The sequence below is a fragment of the Panthera leo genome, chromosome B4 (assembly GCF_018350215.1).
Source record: "Panthera leo isolate Ple1 chromosome B4, P.leo_Ple1_pat1.1, whole genome shotgun sequence".
In the NCBI taxonomy this organism is placed as follows: Eukaryota; Metazoa; Chordata; class Mammalia; order Carnivora; family Felidae; genus Panthera; species Panthera leo.
The window spans coordinates 40,147,129-40,174,042 of NC_056685.1; the positions used below are offsets into that span (position 1 = coordinate 40,147,129).

The following is a 26,914-nucleotide window of genomic DNA, read 5'->3' on the forward strand; positions in this document are numbered from 1 at the left end:
AGTTGGGACATTTATCATGGAGATTTCATGGCTTCCAAACCACATCTGAAATGACTGTGTTCTACCAGCCTGTACTACCCGCACTCCTACTTTCAAGCCTTATCCAAGAACAAGGAGAGGCTCTCTCACTAGAAATATACCTCTCATCCCCTACACAAATCATCCCAACTTTTTAAGAGAAAATCTGACATGTTACCCAGCCCCACTTGAGTAGAGTAGCGGACTCTTCTATATTCTCCATGTTAAAGATGCTATGTGTCCTTACTCTTCCTGATGACAATCTATTCTTAAATTTCAGACTTCACTATTTCCTTTTCAGCTTTATCAATGCCAGAAACCATGGTAAAATACCTGAGAGACCAAACTTCTCATATCATAGATGAGGAGAGGAAGCCCAAGAAGAAAAGGATATTACCCTAGTGTCAAGGTGGTGACAGAGTTGCTCTCGGTTCTCATTCCAGGACTCCTTTTGCCCTACCCACCCTCAACTTCCATGTGGCACTGAAGGTGACACTGTGTAGCCATGAAGCCCAGGAAGAAGCAGAGACTGCCCCAGTCATTTCCCTACCCTCTTCCCTAGCCCTTTTTGCAGACCCCTTGTGTGAACCTGCCCCCAGTAAAAGGAAAGATAATAGGATCTTACTCATCTCCATGTACTCTGGAGTCAGTCCAGTGTATGGCTCCAAGCTGTAGTCTAGGTCCCACTGCTCTGGATGCTTTGAGTGGGCTGAGTCAGTTTCTCCAGGTTCTGTCTCATCTTTCAGCTTCCGAAATAGTTTCTTTAGTTTCCTGGAAAAGAAATGGACCAGTCACTAAAAGCCTTTGGAAGACAGAGTTAGTTATACAGACAGAAGGAGGAGAAAAACTAAGGCTTTGTGACACTGCAGTTATCTCTGCTCCAAGGACACACAGAAGGACACTAAAAAGACTACTTTTCTCTTAAAGACAACCTGGGGTTTTTCTTTTTTCTTTTTTTTTTTTTAATTTTTTTTTTAATGTTTATTTATTTTTGAGACAGAGAGAGACAGAGCATGAGCAGGGGAGGGGCAGAGAGAGGGAGATACAGAATCTGAAACAGGCTCCAGGCTCTGAGCTGTCAGCACAGAGCCCGACGCGGGGCTTGAACTCACAAACTGTGAGATCATGACCTGAGCTGAAGTCGGACGCTTAACCGACTGAGCCACCCAGGCGCCCCAACCTGGGGTTTTTCAACTGGATAAGGAAAGGTTCCCCCCAAAAAGGGTCAGGTTTCTTCAAAACCAAAGAAACTGAATTCTTCCTACTGTTTGATGAGCAGCAAAAGAGTTGGCCCTTCTTGCCAAATGCTGAGATCATCCTATTGTCTAACAGGTGATCTATCCACCCTCTTCATGGGGAAGAGAGGATGCCTAGAAAGTACTAGAAAGATGCTTTCCTCCAAGCTCAAACATTTTCAGGTCTTAATAACATAAACAGTACCATATTTTTCATTAAATCCAAACTAAATGTTGTCAACTACTCTTATGGGTTGAAGTGAGTCCCCCAAGATTCACCTGTTGAAGCACTAATCCCAGATGTGCCTGCATTTGACTACAGGGCTTTTAGTAGGTAATTAAGATTAAGTGAGGTCATAAAGCTGGGGTATTAATCCAATAGGACTGGTAGATTTATAAGAAAAGGAAGAGACAGTGATCTTTCTCTCTCCACCATGTGAGGAAGGACACAGTAAGAAGATGATTATTGCAAGCCAAGAAGAGGGCCCTCATTAGAAACCAAACTCTACCAATTCTTGATCTTCGACTTTCCAGCATCCAGAACTGTGAGAAATAAATTCCTGTTGTTTATGCCACCCAGTCTATGATATTTTGTTATGGAAGCCCAAGGAGACTAAGTCAACCAAGATAATAATGGCCCAGCCTCTCAGTGCTTGGATGAGAATTGAGTGAAACAATGTCTATATGATCCTTAGCATAATATCTGGACATAGTAAGCATTCAATAGGTAATTAATATTTTTATTTTTAATATTAAATGCTAAAATATGCCTGAGGATATGGTCTTTTCATACTTCCCATTAACGCACAATCATAGGGAATGAAATTAGGTAAAGGAACAAGGTGCCAATTCTGCTAATCAATCTAAGAAAAAGTTTCTAGGAGATAGTTGGGAGGAGAATTAATAGCAGAACAGTCAGAATCATATACTTGAAAAGTTAAAGGGATTTTGAAGTCCATGCTCCATTCAATGCAGGAATTCCCCCCACATTCCCTACACAAGATGATTTAACCCCTGTGTTTCCAGAAGAACATTCTCAATATCATTAGGTATAGCATTCCATTGTTAGAAAGTGCTTCTCACAGTTAGTGGAAATATAATGGTTCAAAACAATGTTTTGATCAGTGTCTTGTCTACTACCATTTGTCATCAAGAAGATGTAGTATAGTAGTGTAGTGTAGTGGGTAGAAGTCTGATCTTTGATGTCAGAAAATAATTGTTTAAAACCCAGTTTCACAACTCACCAGCTATATTTTCTTGGTCAAGCTATTAAAACTCCATAAGATTTAATTTTCTTATCTATGAGAAAATAAATATCAGCTATCCCATAGGGTCAGTTAAGGAGATAATCTCTGTAACATGCTTAGCTTAGGGCTTGGTACATGCTAAGAGCTCAATAAATATATTTATCCTTGTCCCTGTCATCACCATCATCATTATCACCATCACCATCACAGAAGGATTTAAAGAATGAATTGAGATCCACAGAAGCAACAGTAAAATACAGTATTTCATAATAAAAGAGCAAGCAAGAATTCTGTGATAATAAGAAATTGAGAAAAATCTAGGTGAAGCCTAAAGATTCTGAAGCCAAATAGTTTGGACTGGCTGAGACCCTGTCTGTAGGTCAGGGCAAAAGGAGAGGTGAAGAAAAAAAAAAATCAAAGAGAGAAAAAAAGAAAAAGAAAAAAGAGAGAAGGAGGGAAGGATGGAGGAAGGGACGGTCTGGAATCAGAACTAAAATTGAGACTTTTCCTCCAGATAGCAGTAATCAGAAAACGTGGCCAAATTTTTAGTAAAGAATAATCAGTGGTTTTAATTAAATATGGAAAATTGAGCACATGTATATATCTCTTTTCCTTCTGAAACGTGACTAAAATGATAGCGAATGAATTTTAGAATGAACAAAACCACAAGGTTAAAGAAAACAGTCATGAATACAGCAGTGTATAAGAGATGTTAATAAATATCTTAGAAGACAGACAGTGGGTAAAGGGGTTAGCAAAGCTGTGATGGCTGAACACCAAGTGCCTGCAGTGAAAAGCAGCAGAAAAAAAAAGCAAGCCCTCTCATGCTGGAATCTCAAAAAGGTTCAGAAGTTTTAGGCACTAGGTACTGCTAAAGGCAGGCAATAGTGATTGGTCAAGGCACTGCTTAAGGAGGAAGAGTAGACCCTAGTGTCTCTGCCCAACCGTATTGCCCAGGTGACTGACTACCACTTCTCCCACAGGAGGATTAAGAAGTTTATTAATTAATCAGCAGGATTAAGAAGTTTATTCAGAGGAAAAAATGAACTGGGGAAATTATAGATCCGAAATGAGTCCAATAAAATGATCGGAAGTAAAAAAATCAATAAACTCACAGAAAAAAATAGAAAAGAAATAAATAGATAATAGGAAAGAAAAGATAAGACAATAGGAAAGAAAAAATAGAAAGGAAAATAAATAGACAATAGGAAAGAAAAAATAAGAAACTCCAACATTTAATCAGAAAGAGAAGACAGAGAAAATGGTGAGGAAAGCATAAAGAAATATAAGAAAATGTCCTGAGCTGAAAGATATGCATTTTCTGATTGGAAGGACCTACTCAGCATAATGATGAAAAAAAGGACTTCCACCAAAGCCCATCACCATGAGATTTCACAACTCTAGGAAAAATGAACATGATTCTAAAAGCTTCCATGACTAGAGAGACAAACAGATTCTCTAAAAATTATTTGGAACAAAAAGATATTAGAATTCTCAACATCAGTCCTTGACATTAGAAAGCCCCAGGGAAATTTATTAATATTGAGAAGGCAAATGATTTTTAGCAAGGGATTTTATACCTAGCCAAAGTATACATCAAGTGCAAAGGCAGAAGAAAAAATGTAAAACATGCCTTTAAAAACAAGGTTTTTAAAAAGATATCCATGCATCCACTCTTGTGAAGTTCCTGAAGGATGAATTTCACCAACCAGTGATATAAAACAAGAAAGGTAACAATGGAATCCAGCAAACAAGAAATTACAGAAAAAGGAAGTGCTAGATCTAACTGGGATTCACAGCTATATAGAAGGTTCAGTGAACAGTTTTGGTTTGAACAGGAGAATGAAGATTCCCAGAGGATGGTCTCCAAGAAAAAACAAGACATCTGATGTGTTAAATGAGGCCATATAGCTGGGAAAATGGACACTTAAGTACTGCCAATAATGTGTAGTAAGTATCATGAAGGGAGAAATTTAGGTAATTATGACAAAATAAAACAAAGAAAACTAACCTGACCTGAAGCAGGGGATGTTTTCCCCAAGGAAGAGATGCATAAACCAACTAAATGATAAAAGATGGCAGAAGCATAGGAAAGGGAGAGTGGCATGATGGGTGAAGATGTGTTCTAGGCAGAGGAGATCATCTGTGCAGCGGCCAAAGGCAAATAAGAGAACAGCTCAGAGAAGGGACTGAATAGAGCTCCACATGCTCGGAGCATGGAGTAGGAAAGGAAAAGTGAGGAAAGAGAAGAGCAAGAAGGCAGCACAAGTCTATGGCATGGAAAGTTAGCCATATTAGGCAGTGGCCCAGGTGACAGATTATGGCAGCAGAGTCCAGGGTAATTGCAGTGGACATGAGAAGGAGGAGGCAGACTGAGACAGGCTCAGGAAGCAGACTTAAGAAGCTGTGGTGACCTGTACGTGGGAAGGAGAGGAACCAAGGACCATTTTGGGGTCTTCAGGCTTGCGTGTGGATGGTGGTACAGTTTGCTGAGACAAGGAACACTAGAGAAGAGGCCCTTTTGATGAGGGGGAGGCAGGCGTGTCAAGGCAGAGGATCCCACAGGACAAGTAAGTAGGGATGTCTAGTAAGCATTTTATACATGTGTCTAGAGCCCTGAAAACAGATTTGGGTGGAAGCTAACAATAATGAGAATCATCCTGGAGAGAGCAACCAAAACCATAGCAATGAGCCCCACCTGTGGATGGAGCACAGGGAAGGAATACCAACAGTCCAGGGATGGGGAGAGGGAGAGGAGCTTTCCAAGGGCAGGAAAGCAGAAGTCACAGGAACAGAAGGCCAACTGCTAGACCATGTAGCAAAGAAGGGAAGGGCAGAAGGGGAGCTTCAGGAATGACACTGCAGTCACTGTGTAATACACTGTGGGCATGTCGAAGACGATGAGGGGAAAAACAACCCACAAGTAATTCTTATGAACCCTTCCTTCCCAGAAGCTGCCCTTCTGGAGATCTCAGTGACCATTAAAAAAATTAATAAAGAAGGTCCCTCAAGAATAGGATTTAACAGGAATCCTGCAAATTGTATACCATACAGATGCGCTGTTTGGAAAACTTCAGATTACGATTCCGGCTGTACGATGCACTCACTCGTTAAAATAACTCCTTTGATGTTACCCCCTTGTCCTTTTCATCCGCTCTGCTATTTTTCCATCCCTTTTTAATGACAGGTCCGAGAAACTGTCTGGAAGTCTTGGAGCCTTTCCTTTGCTTGTGCCCCATGGGCTCATCCCAAGACCATGGTGATTGTCTGTCACACCTTAGGCCTTCCCACTGCAGGAATCTGGGGCCTAGGCAGCTCCGTATGCCTCAAGCCTCATTAAAGAAGGCAGGACTAAGCCCTAAATGAGCCAAACAAGATGAACACAGCAACCTCTGAGCTATGATTCCTCTCCTTGACACCTGACAAGGTTCAAATTTGTTCCTTAAACTTCTGATTCATGGCCAGATTCCACTGTCTTTGAGAACACAGACCTCCTTTGCCTGTGATGGCTTTAAAGAGAGACTGTTTTATGTCTTGAAATGTAATATTTATCACATTTACTGAAAAAAAAAGCATAAAGTTTATAGAATCTTACTGGCCGTGTCCAGGGTACATTATAACTATTGGGGGATGTGATCTGGTGTTTTTAGTAAGAATAGGGATGGGGAGACATTTTGCTAGTGGAAGTATTGATCTATTTGCTCTGTCTCAGACTTAGCCCAGGAAAGAATCTGGCATTTGGAAAAGGTAGGCATTTTACCTTTTGTTAAAAAAAAACACCCATCTTTCTGAATGACAAAAGGCTCATTTCCAACTTTCCTTCAAGGAAGACTGGAACTAAGTTTGAGAGAAAATTATAGTGAGAAGTCAGGATGTGGGGTGGCACGTTTTAGGGGCACCATCTGATTCATACCAAAAATCTATATTGCACAAACACATATGGGAAAGGCAGGGTGTGGGGGGCAGCAGTGAGGGAACAGAAACCCCTGATAGGGGACTCAGGTAATAAATAGCACAAGATCAGATTCTGCCATACCGCCCACCATGTCTGAAGTCATCTCAGATGGAGCTGCCGATGAGCATTGTTCTGGGGCCTGTAATGTTTAAAACCATCCAGTTCCTCTCTGGAAAGCATCTGTCACAACTGTGTCAGGCCCCAGGAGCCTGGGGTTGCTAAGTGGGGATAGTTCAAGGCCTGATCACGCAACCCAGTTTTATTTATTATCATGTCCTCAATTAGTCACAGAGCTGCCTTTAAAGAGCCTAGTGCCCCCAGTTTTATGGCCTCCCTTTGAAGCACTTTGTGTTTCCATCCCCAGGGTCTCTGAATCAGGCCTAGCCAAGGTGGGACTGCTGCCGTCTGGTGGAAGGTGCCTGGAGGGAGCTGGGCTTCTGCACGGCCCTGTCTGGGACACCTGCCAGATTTAGGGGCAGCAAAAGAGAGCCTGAGAGAGTTGGTGGAGCTTATCCAGGTCCCAAAGGGCAGCTGTACAGTAACCATGGACATGCCTAGTATCCGTGCCAGCCTTGTGGAAGCCTGTGGGATTAAGAAGTGATAATATTGCTCTAAAGCAACGTTTCCCAAGCAACAGTCACATTCCAACAGCAGTTCATTTGACACCTTTGGAGGTCCTTACACTTGGCCCTCATCTCATTAGATGCTCCCGTTCAGCTCATTTCCTGCTCCTGTTCAGCCCCTCTGATGGCGGTTAAGGAGAAAACCCCAGTCTGCTGCTGGCATGTCTTTAACAACTCCCCAGTGCCCGTGCAGCTTCCTTTAGAACAAAGAGAATGCGGATCTTAAGCTAATGTCATTGGTTGTTTAATAATGTTTACTTCTGACTGTATTTCTTTCTACTGTGATTTGCCGTTCACAGTAGCTGATAGTGTTCATGTTCCATTTTCAGAAATGTAATGAATTTAAATAAAACATGAGTTGCTTTAGAGGAAATTAATATGCAACAGTCACTTAGGTAGTTATGAGAAAAAAAACTTAAAGGTTAGTTCACAAATCACCAAAGATTGGACACGGTGTCTTACAAGAAGCCTACTAGAGTATACAATTCTCAAGGGCATTACAATTGTGGTTATGGTATGTTTGTAAGACACACACACACACACACACACACACACACACAGAATCTACTAAGAATGTTGCATCCTTCACCCTCAGGGAGAGAGGTAACTGACTACCTGGCTTACTGATAAAGGTCACTTAGATAGTCTCTAATATTTTAAAACTTTCTTTGGAAGAATCTTAGAAAACTACTTCCAGAAGTAGATGATAAACATCTTCTAATTGTATAATCTCATGTTTTTTTACCCCCAATATTCTTAACTAGTATAATCACCTACCTAACTCCTCAGCCTTGCTTCTGTTTTTAAAAATCAAATCGGGTATCTAAGACTACTATTTACCTCCCTTGGGGAAAGAATTTGATGTAGGCTCTGAAGGTACATGACTCAAAGGCCATCAGGCCCTGAACAGAAGAGAAAAACAGTGCTCCTGACTTGGTTTTTTTAATCTCACTCTTGGGCTTGCAACAGTCACAAAGTGTCACTTACAAACATAAAGCTAATGACATTCAGTAACACCTTGGCTGCCTGGAGCCCCTAAGAACGGTTCTTCCTTTCTCGGATTTCATATGCTCTATTTTCGAGATAGCTGAGCATTTATCCAACCTTTATTTGTACATAAGCCAGGTTGCATGAAAATATTTCTAGAATAACTTTAACAAGGTCACACAGTGAGTATACTACAATGGCTCAATTTAAACCCAGATCTGTTGGACAATCTCTGTCTTACTGAAATGTGCTACCCCCTCCAAAGAATTCAAGACCAATGGGTCTTATTCTTATCATTTATACCTCTTTTTCCTGTCAGGTCAACTGTCATATCTCTTTTGACTTGGAAAGACTCCTTTTTATTTTCTTGCTTATTTCATGTTTCTCAACTGTGTCATTCATATAAGGATATCTCCAGGTGCTTGAACTCTGGATTGGATGGGGTCTAATTTATTGAGAGTGGGTTCTGAGCAAGGAGGGGAAAATCCAAAAATCACCATCATAGTGATTTCATGTAACTGAACTCAAAATAGAACCTGTAAAATTACAAGAACTTTGGAGACAGAAGACTCCAGGGCTTGGTAGAAGGATTTCTGCTCTACATCCTCAGGGATTAATTACATATTTATTATTATAATTAACTATATATCTTATGTAGTTCATATATATATTATAATTAACTACACAGTTATATTGTATGTGTCCTTTAGCAACCTAGAAACTGAAATGAGGAACAATGTTTTGAAACAGAAGTAACTTGTATTTGGAAGCAGCAGTGCCCAGTTTTATTGAGTAGAGGACATGGTCACAGAATGTCACAGCTGAAATGAGAACACCTTGGAGATGATTCTAATGCCATTATTTTCATCAGGAGATGAGGACAGCAAGACTTAGAGAAGTGATTTGTCCCCAGCTTCATAAGTCACTGTATAATTTCCATCAATTAATTAAAGTGTGGCATATTAAACACATATCAAGCATAAACAAGAAAATTTAGCCTTTGAGGCAAACAGCCATGTGTTAACTTCATCTGTTATGAAGTAGATGGGTGGGGGACATGCCAATACACTGTCCAAACATATGCCTGAGCTCTTGCCTCTCTTCTATCTATAAAAGGCCTCTGGTCCAGAGTAAATGGGCTAAGTAGTAGAGCAGATGTCCAGGCATAAATAAATCTCATGCCTGCAAGCTGTATACAATTCCATCCAGAGCAGAATAATGATACACTGGAAGGACAGGTGTCTTTCCCAGATGTCTGAAGGAGAATGGACACTTTCTTTTGTAGCAGCAGTGGAGGGGCTGGTCCCTTGGCTTCAAAGAAGCCAGATGTGGCTTTGGTACATCTTTTCTTGGTCTGTATATTTTCTGGATGTTTCTCCACAACAAATGTAGTCTCTCTCTGAGATGGTAAGCTCCTAGGGAACAGTGACCATGTGTCTTACCAGCTTTGCTTGACTATCACCGAATGACTGTCAACCAGAAAGCTGGAGATGGGGCACAGTTTCAGAGGGCTGGGTTTCTCAAAATTGATGATTTCTGGACTGGTGACCAGAGGCTGGCTGCAGCAGGGAGGTGAAACAAGATGTCCAGACACCAACATTCTTGCCAGTCCTCATACCAGAAAAACACACATCCAAGAGCCTTCTGAGATTGTGTCAGTGTGAGGACAGAAAAGCACCCTAAGCATTCAGCCTAAGTAATGGTATGAGAACACCAAAAAGCAATAGAAATGTGTGGTGGTGGTGGTGGTGGTGGTGGTGGCAGTAAGGGGAGGGGGGAGAGGTTACATTTTTCTTTGACCTGAAGGTAGATTTTCACTTACTGCATTTTCTTTCCTTTTAGATCTAGTGCCTACAAGTCTGTGTTTATTTTCAAGTTGATCTCAATGCAACACTTAAGGGAAAGAAGTCCTTCTGTGAAATCTGTATAAAACCATGTGGGAGGAGAGAGAAGATCCACATGCAAATCCAGCCTGAGCTTCACCAGCTCTGCACCCTTCCCTCCTCCAAGACCACATGTGTCTAAAGTATTACGTAGTATTTCCCCCTTTCGTATTCATTTCTACCCACCACAATGAAAGTCTACATTACTTATTCAGTGGGAGGACAGCGAGCATTAAAAATATTTCACACTTTGAGGTCCGAGATACCTGAGTCCTGGCTCTGCCACTTAGTCATTACATTACTTAAGCAAGTGCTTAATCTTTCAGAGCCTCAAACCTCCCCAATCAGATGGGTAGACAAGCCTCGTGGGAGGGGCCCTGCCTCATGGGGAAAACTATTGGCAAGTGGGCAGAGGAGTAAATAACCAGGCTCTCTGAAGGGAGGAGGCAGGGAGCATCCTGCTGAAACTCTGGCCCTGCTGGGCTAGGCCCTGGTGGCAAGTGAGGAGATAAGAAGAATTCATTACATACGGGACTCCGATCTCAAAGATGTTATTCTGGATCAGCTGCTTCCCCAACATGATGATGCTGAGCTGAATGCAGAGCTCCATGAGGCAGCCTCCCGGAGCACACTGCCCAGAAGAGAAGATAACAGTAGATGTGGTTAAGACCAAGGGGAGCTCAGAGAAGCAAGGGCAAAAAGTAAAGCGTGCGAAATGGGGTAAGGGTGAGGCTGAGGCCAGGGGGGCGCCTACAAACCACCAGCCAGCCATGGATCACTGGTGGCTATACTTGCCTCTTCCATGCGGTAGCCATCAAATACATAAACGTAGCTTCCAGGTCTGCCCACGAACCTGAAATCCACAAGCATGGGAGAGTTAGGGAAGGAGAAAGGCAGGGTTGCTTGTAGGCATGGCCTTCAGAGTGGAACAGCTACCACCTGCCGTCCTCTTTGAAAGTAGGGGCTAAATCACCTAGGACCCTCACCTGTACCACCCAGGGTTCCAGGGAATAGGGGCCGAGGCTGGAGCTGGTGTGGGGCTGGGAAGGTCACATGTGTGGGTGTGCATGTGTGACAATCTCTGAGCCTAAACACCACAAGGTTTGCATGATATCTAAGTGTACTTTCTGTGCACCTTCTTCCCCCAACTAATGCCAAGAATTGAGTTCTGATTGCAGCTCCTCAGTGAGAGCTTTTGATTTCCCAGGAAATGAAGCGGGAGACAGGCCAAAGTTGCAAGTACAGATTCCTGGGGTCCGAAAAGAAAAATCCAGACTCCTAACTGAAAGCATCTGAAGGAATGGAAGCAGCCTGCCTCATGCTTCTTCCAAGTAGGGTCTATTTTACTGGGGGACAAGAGGATGGGGCAGGTGGGGGGGAAGCAGAGAGGTAAAAGCCAATCATGGAACCAGACAGGTAATGAGAAGATTCCTTTTCACTTGTAATGTCAGCCCCTCATCCACATGTTGAAATCCTACCCATCTATTTAAGGCTCAGCTCAAATCTTTCCTTCTCTGTGAAGTCTTCTTACTGTCTCTGTTCACAATTACGTATTTCCCCATCACTTTCTTAACACTTCTCTTATGGTATTTACTGCAGTGTGCTGTTGACAAGACCATCTTTTTCAATCTGCCACAAATTTACCTAAGGGTCAGGACCCTATTTTTTGGCCTGGAATTTCCATGTATAAAATTTGCTATGGATATTAAATCTAGAGACAAAGCACCAGTGGAGTATATACCCATTAATACAGTCTCTCTACTACTATAATTTCATAAGAGTCAAGAGCAGAGATCCCAGGAAGGACGCTGTGGTTTTGGTCAAAAAACATTTATAAGAAACTATCAAATATGTACAAGAACAGTTCTTGCTATCAATGCCTGCTTGATGAGATTTTAGTGATAGGAAAGCTTCCTGACAAAGTTAATCATTACTGGGAAATCTCCTTATAGGTAGCCAAGTGATCTAACCATGAAAAGTATTCATCAGAAGTCATTTTACATCCAGACAGGTTATATAATAAAGAATCTGACTGGCCTTTGTTGTTGGTTCTTGGGAAAGCCTCTACATCCTTAGAATTTCTTGGTTGGAGTCTCTTTGTTATTCATGGTGGCCTCTTGGGACTATACCTAAATTTATGCTAATGAGATCACTCAGGATGAGGGAGGCTGTGCCAGAAAAACCAACTATGTGATTAGAGGGTTGAACCTTTGATCCATGTAATAGCAGCCTGACCTCAGGGAGAGAAGGAGGACTGGAGGTTGAGCTCAGTCACATGGTGAATGATCTAACCAATCATACCTACCTACATACCGCAACCTTACAAATTCTGGCCACTGAGGCTTGGATGAGCTTCATGGTTGGTGGTACACATCAACGTGCCAGGAAACTGATCCATCTTGAGGACATGGAAGCTTCTATTTAAGACCTTGCTAATAAATCTCACCCTATGTGCCTCTCCCATTTGCTGGTTTGGATTTGTACCCCCTTTCTATCGTAAAACTGTAATTTTAAGTGCAACACATTCCTGAGTTCTGTGAGTCATTCTAGAGAATTATCAAACCTGAGGAGTTAGTGGTCGTAGCCAGTGGGTACCAATCACGAGTGGCATAGGAACCCCAGGGCCTGCAGCTAGTGTCTGGAGTGAGCAGTCTCGTGGAAGATCATGCCCTTACTTCGTGAAGTATGTGCTAACTCAGGGTAGCTAGTGTCAGAAATGCATTGAAAGACTTCCAAGTCACTCACCAGACCTGAAATTTCCTCCTACCTCATCCTCAAAGTTGGGATGCACAGATTATTCCAAGACTCACCCTCTGGGGCCCAGGGTCAAATCCCTGCAGTTTCCCTGGTTACCTGAATCTGAAGATTCTAATCCAAAATGATGTGGTGCGAATGTCATTGCTTCAGGAATGACAAGGTGGGGGCAGAAGTGGGGAATAGGACTGAGGGTGTGAATGGGCAGTAGGGACAAGCTGACTCTAGCAGGGGCCCCTGTCTTAGTGACAAGTCACCACGTGTGACACCATTATACTCACCGCCCCTTGAAAAAGGCCACATAGAAGATAGGCGAGTAGGCATTGACAAACTTTAGCAAGAAAGCTTTGAGTATCAGGCGCTCTTCAAAAGTCTGTTCTGTTTTTGGAACCTCTGAAAGATAAGAGCAAAGATGCTAAGACTGAGAGGCATATTTTTCACCTCTTCAGAGTTTTAATCCCTATTACATAAGCCATTGGTCTCTTGGCTCTTACTGCTTCAGGGTAGAAACCAAGAGACCTGTCTCTCTAGCACAGCAGAACTGAAGTCATCTGGGAGTCCCAAATGGTTTACCAGATACTATGAGGCTACAGAAGGCCAAGGGTACATATAATCATCACCTTTCTCCTTCCACTTCCCTCCTCTTACCCATTCTAGCAATGGTCTCTTACCATACCCCTCTGAGGGGGATCTTGGCTGGCAGAACTTTCTCCAACCACCCTCTCTTCATCGAGGGGTAGTCAGCTTTTCCCTGTGTGATTGCTGCTTCCATAAGATTTTATCTGAACAAAATCCCTGACGAAAAAGGCTTGTTAACCAATGAACAACAGTCAATAGGCAGCAAAGACTTGTCTTGGGTACCATGACATTGTTCCTCTTTTCTGCCTCCTCCATTTCTAGCAGGACAGCCTGGATCTGTGCGCTCTCTGGATAGGCTGAGACACTTCGCATGCACTCACTCAAATGATGAAGGATCATCAGATAAGTGAAATAAGCACAAGCCTAATAATGTCTCAAACTCGGGGGTCACAGGCCCATTGAGTTCTATGAGGTCCAAGCAGAGGAGCCAGCTGATAATCCCCAAAGGGGCCTGAGAAATACTGAACAGAAAACCTCACTGATGCCTTTGGAAGACCCGAGACCCATGGGATGCTCGGTGGACAACTAGGCAGAGTGTTTGATGGGGATTTCATAGACTGTGACAAATGGCTTGGCAAAGATAGGAGGTTAAAGGGCCACATTTCAGGGGCAGAAAGAAAGCACCAGCCCTGTATCATGTGCACTGATAAGTATCGCCTGAAAGCGTGCTGAGCACAGGGCCAAAGTACCAGGACCATGCCAGCCAGGAGGTTCCGTGTTCAGATGAGGCTAACACACGGACCCACCTGACTTGTCTGCCCACCTGACTCACACATAGCTTTTGTCAGAATCTTTGGAAAAGTGGACATAAAACTCTGTTCCCTCCCCTGGAATTCCTTTCCCTGGGCCCTCCTCTCATGTACAAATCCTTCATATCCTTTACCATTCAGATCAGATGTTGCCTATAATCTCCTTCCTGAAGCCTTCCCAGATGATGTCAGATGGTAGAAATCTCTTTTTCCCCTGCAGTATTTTAGATTTCTCTGTATTAATTACCCACATCCAAGCCCTTTGAAAATCACAACAGTAGTTTTAATTAATCTTCTGTCTTACTTGGGGTGGCCCTCTGTGTCAAGAAGTAAGCAGTTTGGGAGTAAGTGGCTTATTTGGAAAGTGCTCCCAGGAAGCTTGGGGTAGTTAGACAGGAGTGGGGAAGACAGAACGGATGTGTTCACGAACAATTTAATACAGCAGGCTATCAGGGCTCAGTCCCACTGGGGGGTCTTCTTAGAGACTGTGAAACCCCCCTCATAATTATTACACTGAGGAGTGAGAGCAAGTGGAGCCCCTACCTGGTTGAAGGTTACTGCTGGACTTGACTCCCTAGCACTTCCACCTTGTCCTATGCATGGGCTGAGCATGCTCACAACCAGAGAACACCTGCATGCAGGGAGCTGCAGTGACCTCCTGGGTGGTCAGAGGGATCATGCGCTATGCAGGAGTGTCTGCTCTGATCTGCTCCACACCCGTTGCATACGTCTGCTATCTCACGTCATCCCTACCTACTTGTGTTGGGGTGGGGGGGGGGGGGGAGACAGTACATCTCACTGTTATAAATAAAGGCAGCTCAGATCCAGAGAGATTAGAGCCTTGCTCAAGATCACACAGCCACAGTGGCTCTTATGGGTTACATAAGAGTTAAGGTTTTGAACTCATATCTGCCTGTCTTCAAAGACAATTTTTACTCTGCCGCACTGTGAAATCAAGATCTTTGATTACTGTTTACATCGCACATCCTCTGTCACCTCCCCACCCTCCACCCGCAGTCTAACATGATATATACCTAGGAAATATCTGTGACTGTTCAGTCCACATTAATTGAACACCCGCCATATGATGCCAGGATGAATAAAGACTTCACACTCCTCAAAGAGCTTAATTTAGCAAGGTCTCTGTGAAAACCTTTTGCAAACTGCTAAGTCTTTTCAAGATTGAATCTATGAATGGCAAGGTATCATTTCCTCTCAGGTCATGGCGGAAGGGGATCTTAGAGAAAGAATGCTGTATTTCCATGATCTGTTTTCCCACACAGCACAGTGCGCCCCTCATTCATTTGCAATCTTAGAACACAATCCTGAGGATAAGAGACAGTGCCCAACATCATCGGTGTGGTCCAAGCACAAGCAGAAACCTACTAATGAGACAGTCACAGGCATATGTGAGCTCTTGGGGATGAATGGCCCTGGGAGGGGCCTTGAGAATGGAAAAGCTTAGAGATGCAGGTAGTGATCACAATTGTGATCTGGCCTTGACTTCTCTCAATGGCTGAAAGAGCCTTGGGAGATGAGAGCTACTCATTGTCTAGTCATGTCCTAGCCCCCATGAGCCCTAAGAAACATGGCATCATCCCTAGGCAGACAGTGACACGGAAAACCAGCTCATTCTCCGAGTGCCTCATCATCCTGAAGCCTACTTGAGTTTGCTTATGCTTACGAACAGTCCTAGAGGCCCTGGCAGGCCATGCCGAACCTACAGAGCACCCAGTCACGCTATTCTGGGCTTCGCTGTGTGTTGAGGGGAGTGACTATTTGATTGTGTTACTCCAGAGGTGGCTGTAGGGGCAGATTTTTGCATCAGACACACCTGATTTCAAATGCAGAGCATAATTAGAGGTCTGAACTTCTATAAAAAGAATAATGACATCCGCCCAACAGGGTTGCCCTGAAAACTGCATAGGATTCTTAGAAAGCCCTCAGCCTAGTACTTGGCAAGTGCCAGACCTCAATCAAGGATAGCTCCTGTTCTCCTAAAGTGTTCTCTTCTTGCATCACCTCCTCCAAGCTGGCAGCCCTGCTTTCTGCAGCATGGTTGGGCTATCCATGGCCAGGTGTTTGTGCACATGTCTTAGCCCCAAAGGTTCTGGGCATCCTTTCCATGTTGTTTAATGAGCACTTTCTACCAATCAACGGGGAGGATAGTGAGGAGGTGATCCTGCTGGCACATAGCTGGGAAAATCTAATCGAAACAGCCCGTCCTCACCTCTGCAGAAGTCCACCACCCAAGCTTCCCGAAGTTCTCCAGACAACTATGAAAATAAACATTGCCAGGGAATCTGGAGACACTGTCCTCATTTTATAGGAGATGAAGTTGGAAAAGTCTACCGTGCTATCCCTCAGCTGGCAGACAGCTTGGTAGTTTTCTCCTTCCTTCCACACCTGGAGGGACATGGCATTGCCCATGAGACAGAAGTCCGGGCCAGTCCCACACTGCCTTGCCCAATAAGCATTTGGATAATGATCTGTGTTCACCATTTACAGTGAACACTGCCTCAGCTGCTATTTCTTCTTTAGTTTATGTACATCAGCAAAGCCCCTCAGATATTTAAACTGTAAGGCCTTTTCTGTTCCTGCTACAAATTCTGCCTGACAAAGAGGCCAGTGCATCCCTGTTTGATTTATGCTTCTCAAGTCTTCCCTGGGCTCGAGATCCACATCCCTTTCTTCCGTCTGATTCCTATTCTCCTTGACAAAAGAAAAAAATGCTGAGGCCCAGGAAATGCTTACCATCAATTTCTAAGGTCACTTTCCATTTTAAGATCTCATAACCATAGGGATGCCTGGGTGGCTCAGTCTGTTAAGCGTCTGACTTTAGCTCAGGTCATGATCTCATGGTTCGTGGGTGCAGGTACCGTGTTGGGCTCTGTGCTGACAGCTCAGAGCCTGGAGCCTGCTTCAGATTCTCCCTCTCTCTTTCTCTCTCTCTGTGCTCCTCCCTGGTTTGTGCTCTCTCTCTCAAAAATAAATAAACATTGAAAAAAAAAGATCTCATAACTGTGAACCCCCATATGACTGTTAACCCTCACTTTCCCAAGCCCCATGCCACCCTCCCCTCGCCATGCATGGTTTGGGTGGCAAAACAATGAGCATAGTCAGATACACCTTCTGGTAGGCCACAGCTATCACTAGATGTACTCTTCTAAGCATATTTATTGAAAGAATGAATAAATGAATGAATGAATGAATGAATGACATGACATGAAAAAATATGATTTGGAATAGTGAAAAAATATTTATCATTTATTAAAAATTCCCTGTCATATTCCAAGGACCACTGTTTGTGGGTATGGAGTCACAAGAAAGACGGATCTGCTTAATTTCAATTTCAATTTAATTTAATCGATTTAAATTTCCCTACCTTATCCACAAGATAAGAGCTGGGGTTATTGGGGTTAGATGCAGGGCCATGCCCATGCCACGCGAGGGGCAGGGAGGGACAGGAGGTGAGGTGCTCTCTGCCAAAGAAGAAATGTAAGTGATGGGGGAGGGGCAGAGGCACCCAGCAGAAATGTTCATTAATTTCCCTGTCATTTGTAGTGGGATCCCATCATTAGCCTCTCCACAGAATCTTTAGCAAAGATGCATTAAAACCTGCTTTCTTCACCAGTGTTGAAAGAATTCTGGGTTTGTTCTTAGGGGAGGGATATGCCAAAGGACTGAGTCCTGCTTCAACATGGCCACAGGTCATGAACAGAGACCACCATGTGCCCTGTTGTGTTACAGAGGATAAAGAGACACAGAGAGAAGGAAGGAGGGAAAGGGAAAGAAGGAAGGAGGAGGGAGAGATGGACAGAAGAAAGGAAGGAAGGAGGGAGGGAAGGGGGGAGGAGAGAGAGGGATGGAGGGAGAGAGGAAAAGTAAGGAGGAGGAGAGAGGAGGGGAAGGGAGGAAAGAGGACGGAAGGGAGACAGGAAAGAGGAGGGGAAGGGAAGGGAGGGAAGGAGGGATGGAGGGAGGGGAGGAAGGAAGCAAAGGCTTTCAGTAAGATTTTGAGCCTTTGCCCCATTTACCTAAGGCAGCCAATTTAACAGTAACAACCACTTCTTGTCTCTCATTTTAAAATAGTTTGGGTATAAGAAAATTAAAACTGATGTCACCCCAAAATAAGTATTCAGGTCTAAGGAGCTGAAAATTTGGAAAACTTGTCATGTAAATGTGGCTAGAAGGGGATTAAGAATGAGGAACAGAGAGGCATGTGTCTTTGATTTTCTTTTATAATCTCCTTTGAACTCTTTGTACTCAGATCTCCCAATACCTGCAGGAATTTCCTCCAAGTTCTGGGGAAAGAGAATCTGATCCTTTCAGGATGCTTTACTCCAACTGGAAATGAGTGGCTCCTTTCCTCCTTACTGATAAATCATGGGCCTAGTTATTATTTATTAGTTTTATTTCTGAAAACAGCCTTTGCCTGCACCTTTAGGGCCATGAGCCATCATAAATAATGGGCATTTCCAATAAACAATCCAAATCCACTTGATAGGCCACTAAATCAGCTGGATGCCCCCACCTCAGAGAAGCTCTGCAGCCATGTAATGTGCTTCACAGAGCCTTCCAGGGAAGGCTCCCAGGGAATACCTTCCAGGGATGGAGATAAGTGGGGTGGGGTTGGGGGTGGGGATGGGAGTATTAAAGCCCTGAAGCTCCAGTTAGACTATTGGATCTGTCTCAGTAGTCAACACTAGGAACCTCATCTGTCTATGACAGAGACTATATGACTCAAGAAACAGAACAAGTTTTCCCAGGGTCCACTTGGGATGGGATGGTGTCTTCAGTCCAAGCAGAACAATTTGTACTGCAGGCCACTGGGCAGGATCCCCTCATAAGACACAGACCTCTGGAGTGGTCTGAATCTAAGACCATGAGAAAACAGCCCAGCCTTATGCTTCATAAAACTCCAAGCCCAGTGCCTTTAGGCTACAATCGCTACAGGGAGGTGAAGTAGGGAGTCAACACAGAGAGAGTGTGGGTAAGTAGAAGGCAACCCTTCTCTGTCATTATATGCTCCTGAAATCCCATATCCCCCAGAAAGTCACCCCAGGTTGACTGGAGGCCTTCTGAGGGTTTTGCCTGCTCCCAACCTGTTGAAGCAGATTTCCAACAGAGGGCAGACTCTATCCAGGACCAGGAAGGGCAACCACATGGAATTCCTGTGCAGAGCCATTACCCAGCCCCCCTTTTTGTTAAGTGTTAAACCTCTGGAGTGTTGTGTCATGAAAAAATATGAGTACAAATGACCCAGCTGTAAACTGCCTTGGAAAATAATTAGTATGAAAGCCCAAGTTAGTCCCAGGGGGCCAGCTCAGAATCCAAAGTCCCCAGAGCTCCATCCTAATCATATGGAAACAGTATGGCCAGCAAGAGGATGCCAGCTGCAGAACCTGAATTTTCGAAAAGCAGCTCGGGGTAACTGGAGCCCCCAGCAACCCAGCCAGCAGATATAGAATGATGGTGACAAAAGGAAATGAGATGTCCAAGTGTATGTTTCAGGCAGTACCAGCCCCGGCACTGCTCTGGGCAGAAGGAAGGAGGGCCTGAACTTGTGTGGCTGAGTCAGAAAGCAGAGGTGCCTGCCCCTCTCCCTGCCTCTCCCCCAGGGCAGATCCAGCTTCTGCAAACAGCTACATTTTCTGACAGCCCTACCACCTGGCCTTCCGTCTGTTTGTGTGCGTGTGTGTGTGTGTGTGTGTGTGTGTGTGTGTGTGTGTGTGTTGGGGGCAGGGGCAGAGGTAGGTGTGTCTCAGCCTCCAATGTGATGCTGTTGCCTTGTTTGTGTCATCGGAAAGGAATCACCTTAGGAGAAACCAGCCAGCTGGGTAATTAAGCAGCCAGAGCATTGCCTAAGGGAGCTGAGAGCCCCAGAACTAGAGATTAAGGAAGGGCACTCCTGAGATATGCCTGAACCCTAGAGAATTCCTTAGTGCAAGGGATCCCTCCCTTAGAGTCAGGAAGATGACTTTTGATCCCAGACTAAGGGACGTGAGATCTGCTGTGCTGTCTAGCAGCCTAGCCCAAGGTGACAGCATCACAGGGCATCTCATTTTAAAAAAGAAGGAGACTAGGGGTGCCTGGGTGGCTCAGTCGGTTGGGCGGCTGACTTCAGCTCGGATCATGATCTTGCATTTTGTGAGTTTGAGCCCCATGTCGGGTTCTGTGCTGACAGCTTGGAGCCTGGAGCCTGCTTTGGATTCTGTGTCTCCCTCTCTCTCTGCCCCTCTCCTGCTCATGCTCTGTCTCTCTCTGTCTCTCAAAAATAAATAAAGATTTAAAAAAATTGTTTTTAATTAAAAAAAAAAAAGGAGACTAAATAGGACGGGAGCATCTGGGAGGGGGAAGAGGAAGAGAGAGAGACTGATTAATACTGTTATGGGCCAATCAGGAAAACCCCATGCTCAGTGCCCACTATGTGCCGGGCACTATACAGGCACTTGCCATGGATTCCCCATGTGATTGCTATCACTGCCCTGTGAGGACTGTCTCCCCATGGCAATGATAGGAGTGGGGAGACAACAGGTAGGTGTGCCTGGTTTGTGGCCATCGACACTCCCACGAAACCAGTGGGTCATCTTGCAAACACACAGGTCTGGAAAAGCCCGGTGAGAAGGAAGGGAATCATTCCACCTTAGCCCATCTCCTCATGCCTTTCCAGGGAAGGCAGCTCAGAAGGAATGCTTTTATCTTTTTCATCCTTCCCTAGTTCCACAAATGTTTATCAAGTGACTATTGTGTGCCAGGCATCAGGCACTGGGAATACAGTGGTGGCCAAAACCAATAAGCTCCCTGCCATGAGGAGATTACAGTCTAGAAGAGGGGCATAGATTAATGAGACCATTCTGGAGAGCAATGAGGATAAAAGGCAGGGAGATGAGAAGAAAAGGGGGCAGGAAGACGGTTTTAGTCAGAGTGGTCAAGAAGGGCCTCTGGAGAGCTGACCTCTCAGCTGAGGCCCCAGGGATGTGGTGGAGGGAGCACGGACGAGCTGGGGAGGAGCCACGGGTGGTAACCACAGGGAAGGGCAGCAGACAGGAGAGACCTACAGATGTGTAGAGAATGAAAAGACCCCAAGGACTGAACATTCTGAGCAAGGAGAAAGCATTTATTAGGCAGTAGAACTGGAGGAGAAGGCAGGGGCAGGTCAATGGGACTTCACAGGCCACAGAAGGGACTTAAACCTCACTGGAAGCACAATGGGAAGTCGCCTTGAGGTTTTGCACAGGGGAGGGATATAGCGAGATTATATTTTAAAAATATCACAGAAGATGGGCTGTGTATATGTGTGTCAAGAGGGAGATAGGTATGGAAGCAGAGAGACAAATGAGGAGTGCACAGCGGTCCAGGCAAGAGATGGCCAATATTAGGATGGAACCTGTGAACTGTGATCAGATCTGGGGTATATTTGAAGGTGGAGTGGACAATACTTAACAGACTGGACTCTAGGTTTGAAAAGAAAGAGAGAAAGAGAGAAAGAGAGAAAGAGAGAAAGAGAGAGAGAGAGAGAGAGAGAGAGTTCGGGCCCAGGATGACACTTGGGTTCTAGTACAAGCATCTGAGTGGTTGGTGGTTCCACTTCCTGAGAGGGGAAAAAAGTGGGTGAGAACTAACAGGTTTGGAGGGAAAATTAAGAATTCAAAGTTGGACACATGGAGTCCTTGGACCTCTGTGCTTCTGTCCTCCCTGGGCCGTGCTCCCAGTGGGATGGAGCACTGCATGAACTCTACCATCCTTCAAAGGTACCCAGCTAGCTTCAAGGAACCAGAGCCTTGAGCAAGTCATGGCCCCAGGTGGAGGGCACACCCTGTGATATCCCAAGTGCTTCCTGCTTCTGGTCTTTTTCTATTGTCTGTGACACAACTCACAAGGCTGTAACAGAAGAACACAGGAAGACCTTGGGCCGGAAGGACTTTTCTGTCCCAGTGTTCCCAGATAAGGGATTTATTTTTCTGCACCTCACTGTCCTCATTCCTAAGATGGGACCTTCCTTAAACATTTCTTGTAGAGTCTGAGGGAGATAAAGTATGGAAAGCACCAAGCATAGAGTAAGGGCTCCAACATTTGCTTTTATTATTTTATGTACCAAAGCACTCTAGCAGACATTTAATTTCTACACCTGCCTCCTCTTTAGTGAGACAGGTACCTGCAGGTTACCTAAAAATCTTGACAGAGTCCTCTTAGAAGGTCGGGGTGGGCATCACTTGGGTTGGTGAAGGCCCCTAGAGTCACCAGGGTAACCTCTCTCTGAGGGAGATTCAAAGGGATAGTATCAGATCTACTGTGTTTTGAAGGTTAAGAAGACAAGCTGTATGTCCCGGAGCCTACAGGATGGATGGCATCCTGGAGATGGGGGTAGAGGCATAGACGGGTGTCCTGAAAGCAGGTGACCCTGACGGCTGCAGCCCCTTGACTGAGCTCACTCTAGAGGGGAGGATCATCCTCCCTGAAGAGCAATGGCCTGCCCGGGGCCTGCAACCCGGAGGGACCCTCTCAGCAATGGCCCAGACTCTTCTGTCAGATGGGACAGGGCCAGCATCCAACAGCAATGCTGTGTAGCAATGAGAGGAGGGCTGGCCATAGTGCAGGTCTGACTTCCCTGTTTAAATGTGGATGTTGGCCTGACTGCCTCTATGAGTCAAGATCCCATCAGGAAGCAGAACTCCCCTCACTGGTTCAAAGGAAGTGACCCTAATGAAGGTATTACTTACTACAGTGAGGGGGCAAGGAGAAGAAGTGGTGTCACTGGAGCCCAAGAAGGGCCATGAGGGAGGACTCATTCTGTAGAATCTGTGGATACATGCAGGTTTTTTTTAAGCTTTTTAAATGTTTATTTATTTATTTTTTGAGAAAGAGTGTGTGTGTGTGAGCGGAGGAGGGCCAGAGAGAGAGGGAGAGAATCCCAAGCAGTCTCCGCACTGTCGGTGCAGAGCCTGATGTGGGGCTTGAACCCATGAACCATGAGATTATGACCTGAGCCAAAATCAAGAGTCAGACACTGAACCAACTGAGCCACCCAGGCACCCAGAAAGGGTGCATTTTTGTCAGAGATGAGGGAGAAGCAGGGAAGAACTACCCCCAATTCTCCCTTGTGCCTGCTAAGCTTCCTTCTGCTCTTCCATGGCTTCCTATCGAAGTCAGGGCCCCAGTGATACCATCGGCAGAGCCTCAGGGATGCAGGACATGGTGCAAAAGGGTGGAGAAGGGGTCTGGAGAGAAAACAAGGCAAACAGAGAATGCCCACCATACTCCGTTCTCTTCTTGTGGCTTAAGTCTTGAGTCTGGGTTCTTAGAAACTCAAAGAAAGGGAGAGAAATATATCGGACTTCCCACTAACAGGAGATATGAGTGCTTCAGTGACTAACTGGAAAAAGGAGAGAGATGTGTTCATAGTTACCGTTCAAATTTGGGAGGAAATTCTTGCCAGTTATATGAAACTATTATAAGTAGCATGATGCTAATAATAGTTTCATATAACTGGCATGGATTGTTCCACGAACTTGGGCTATAACCATGATCAGGTCTTTTTTATTATTAGCAGCAGCCTCCCGTGATCCAGGACCCTCCCAGACAACATTTACTATACTTCGTGCCCGCAGCACCGAGGGGGCCCTCAGACAATGGCAGAATCCACTTTCGCCACACCCTTCCCCTGGCCTCACAGATGGGCAGGCAGGAGGCTCTTCCTCCCCAGTTGCCTGAGGCCACCCAGAGAGTCAGGAGCTCAAATACAACCCCACAGACCTGACTTGGGCCGGATTTCAAATTACCAGCACTACAGCCCCCCACCCCCAAACCCCCGCCCCGTCCTCGGGAAGACACGGGTCCTGGCCTGCACGCACCCACCCGCATCCACACGTGTCCTCGCTGTGGAGGTACCTTCCTGAGCAGACTCGGTCTGCAGCAAAGCCCACTCCCCTTGTCCCAGGGCTCCGAGCCAACAAAGCCAGCACGTCCCCCCTAACTCTGAAAACACACGTTGCCCATATTTGATGGAAAATTAGATCCATCCATGTATGTCCAAAATGTTCTTCTTTAAAGAATTTCTGATGTCCTGGCAGCCTTTGGTAGCAAGCTTTGTCTCCTTTTTTTCCTTTCTTCCCTCTTTTCTCTTTAGTAGTGATACATTGGCTTTTCCTGATGGTAGCTTAGAACTGGATTTTAGACTGAGCCATTTCAATTCCTCAGAAAAAAGCTTTTTTAGAAAATTTAATAAAGCATGAGGGACCCCAAAGTCTGTGAACCTGCACAGGTGTCCTGATGCACGCAGACCTAGGAGGCAGGTGACGATGCGCTCAGAGTTTGCTCCCTCCAAGTCTCCCTGATCGTCTCAGAGACCCCTACCACCTGCCACTCACATGGGTCGGGGCATTGCCTTTTAAACCTTCTGGAGCCTCTGGTGTGCTTTCTTTGGCTTTCTCCACACATCTAAAGTTCCCTGAGGAACCAGGACCGCTATATATTACCAGACAGTAGAGCATCACAGTCTTAGAGTTGAGGCCTGACTCACCACCTCCCAGCCCCATGACCTCGGGCCTGTTAGCTGTTTATCTCTGTGTCTCAGTCTTCTCCACTCTAAAATGGGAGTGTTAAGAGTCCTGATGCCTTTGGGGCTTGTTTTGAGGATTAAATATACTGATAAATAGAAAGTGCTTACAGCAGCTCTTGGCATGCTCTAATACACATACATACACATACTCACACATGCCACTAACCAGATGCTCCTGGGTAAAGTTCCTAAGCATCTTCAGGCTTCCCAGAAGTAAAATGAAAGCCATGACCAGTTCCCAGCTCTACGGTGACGATTCTGTGGGATGATGCATGTACAATGTCTACCAGTGCCTGGCACATGGCAGGTGCCCCCAAAAGTCCTTCACCCCATCCCTCCTTTTGTTCCCTTCCTAGCCCCACTTCAGTGGCCCCGGGGCAGCAACACTCAGAAGCACGGCATCGTCAGTATTTAAACAACTCAAGAGCACAGCCATTTTCCTACAACTTGGAGACTCTGACTTGGCACACCACCATCCTTTGAGCACCTGCAAGATGCCCAACCCCAAAACTAGGAGAGGCTCACCACAGAGTGAAGGGTGAACCACACAGCTCCACACACAGCCAGCGCTGCGCACACAGTTTTGAAAGGGAGAGGAAGAGAAGGTGGTGGTGGAAGAGCTAGAGATCGAGAATGATCCTGATAAAAAACAAGCTGCTGACATCTTGGTTATTAAGGCTAGAAGCCTGCTGGCAGCCCTGCCCCTCTCACAGCTGGAGTGCGGACATGCTCCCCATCTGGGCCGAGCCTGACCCATGCCTATGTTGGTCACGAGAAGACCCTACAGTTTTCAGGAGCTCTGGACATCCTGCTCCCCATGTGTGGGTTCAGAAGCTCGCTGCCTCAAAGGCACCGTCTATCCCTGTGCCAAGGAAAAAGCATGGTCTGCATGCTTGTGCACCCCACCCCTGGCCAGAATTCATATGTTGAAAACCTAATCCCCCTTGTGATGGTATTCAGAGGTGGGGCCTTTGGAAGGTGCGGCCTTTGGAAGGTGCTCAGGCCATGAAGGGGGATCCCTCAGAAGTGAGTGGGGTGCCCTTGTAAAAGAGGCTCCAGAGGGGCCCCTAGTGCCTCTGCCATATGAAGACACAGCCATAGGACCTGGGGGAGGACCCTTCCCCAGCTCTGTTGACATCCTGAGCTCAGACTTCCAGCCTCCAGAGCATGAGAAACACATTTCTGCTGTTGACACCCACTATGTGGTATTCTGTGATAGCAGCTGGACAGGCTAGGACCAAAGCATGCCTTGAGCTACTACTCAAGGGTCTACTTGGTGACCCTTGTCACCTTGCCTCATACCCTGGCCTCCCATGACATCTGAGCCCGGTCTGATTTTCCTGGACCTCTGGGGTCCTGATGTCCTGCCCAGCTATTGCTTGTTTCCCATCCCAGGAACCAGACCCTTTCCTATAAACCACCACCTGGAACCCCTTCAGGAATGAACAGATCACTGGGGACCGTACTGTCCCACCTATTCATTGGGATCCTCACAAACTAATTACTGATGCTTGCTGAAGGGGGTTACCCACCTTGCACAGCAGACTCTGGCCACCAAGGCCCCAAGCTTCACTCATTTTCCCCTAGCAACCCCATCCCACCACCTAGGTCCCAGCTCAGTCTCTGCCCCACCATTGCCATACAGCCACCAGCTCACAGTGTGCCTTGCACCCGAGCCTGTGACCACTGTTACCATGGCAGCCAGGGAGGCAATTACTGTGTCTTTATCTACCACTGCTGAGCCAACTCTTAACATATTCTGGAGTCTGTCACAAATATTTGTGGCCAGAAGGGACCTTAGATGGGCCTGATGTCTGGGCCTGTTGGGAGATGCTCCCAAGAAATCGGTCTTCACCACCCAGCCTTTGCAGGAAACACTTGGGAACTCGCTGGGGTTGTTTACACCAGCTGTTTGCACCTGGTGAGCAAGGCGGTAGTCATATGCTCCTCAGCAATCAGGAGATCTGAGGCAAAAGGCCAGACGGGTATTAAAGCCAGCGTGAGAATGGCACAGGAAACCCCTAAGCCTGGCAGAATCCTCATTCCATTAGGTGGCCTTATTCACAACTTTTTGACCCCATGCAGGCCTGGGGGGACTCTGCAGTCATACCTCTGCCTGAAGGTGCACAGGTCACCCCTGCTGTGCATGACCACCTCAGTGAGTGGGTTAGTGTGCACACTCTTTGCCATTAAGGACACTTTAAGTCTTCTGATAGCTTTGTTGCATCTTTCAGTGACTGTCCCATCAAACCAACTTCACATT

At 45.6% G+C, this 26,914-nt stretch overlaps 1 protein-coding gene across 1 annotated transcript in view; it reads right to left on the reverse strand.

The window, feature by feature from the left end:
* Nucleotides 1-26,914, reverse strand: part of ANO2 (anoctamin 2) — a 319,011-nt gene that overhangs the window by 31,120 nt on the left and 260,977 nt on the right. Inside the window, exons 17-18 of the mRNA XM_042948267.1 lie at nucleotides 12,984-13,095; nucleotides 644-789 (exon numbers count right to left, since the gene is read on the reverse strand). Of these exons, the coding sequence (XP_042804201.1) occupies nucleotides 644-789; nucleotides 12,984-13,095 (258 nt within the window). The remainder of the gene's footprint in view (nucleotides 1-643; nucleotides 790-12,983; nucleotides 13,096-26,914) is intronic.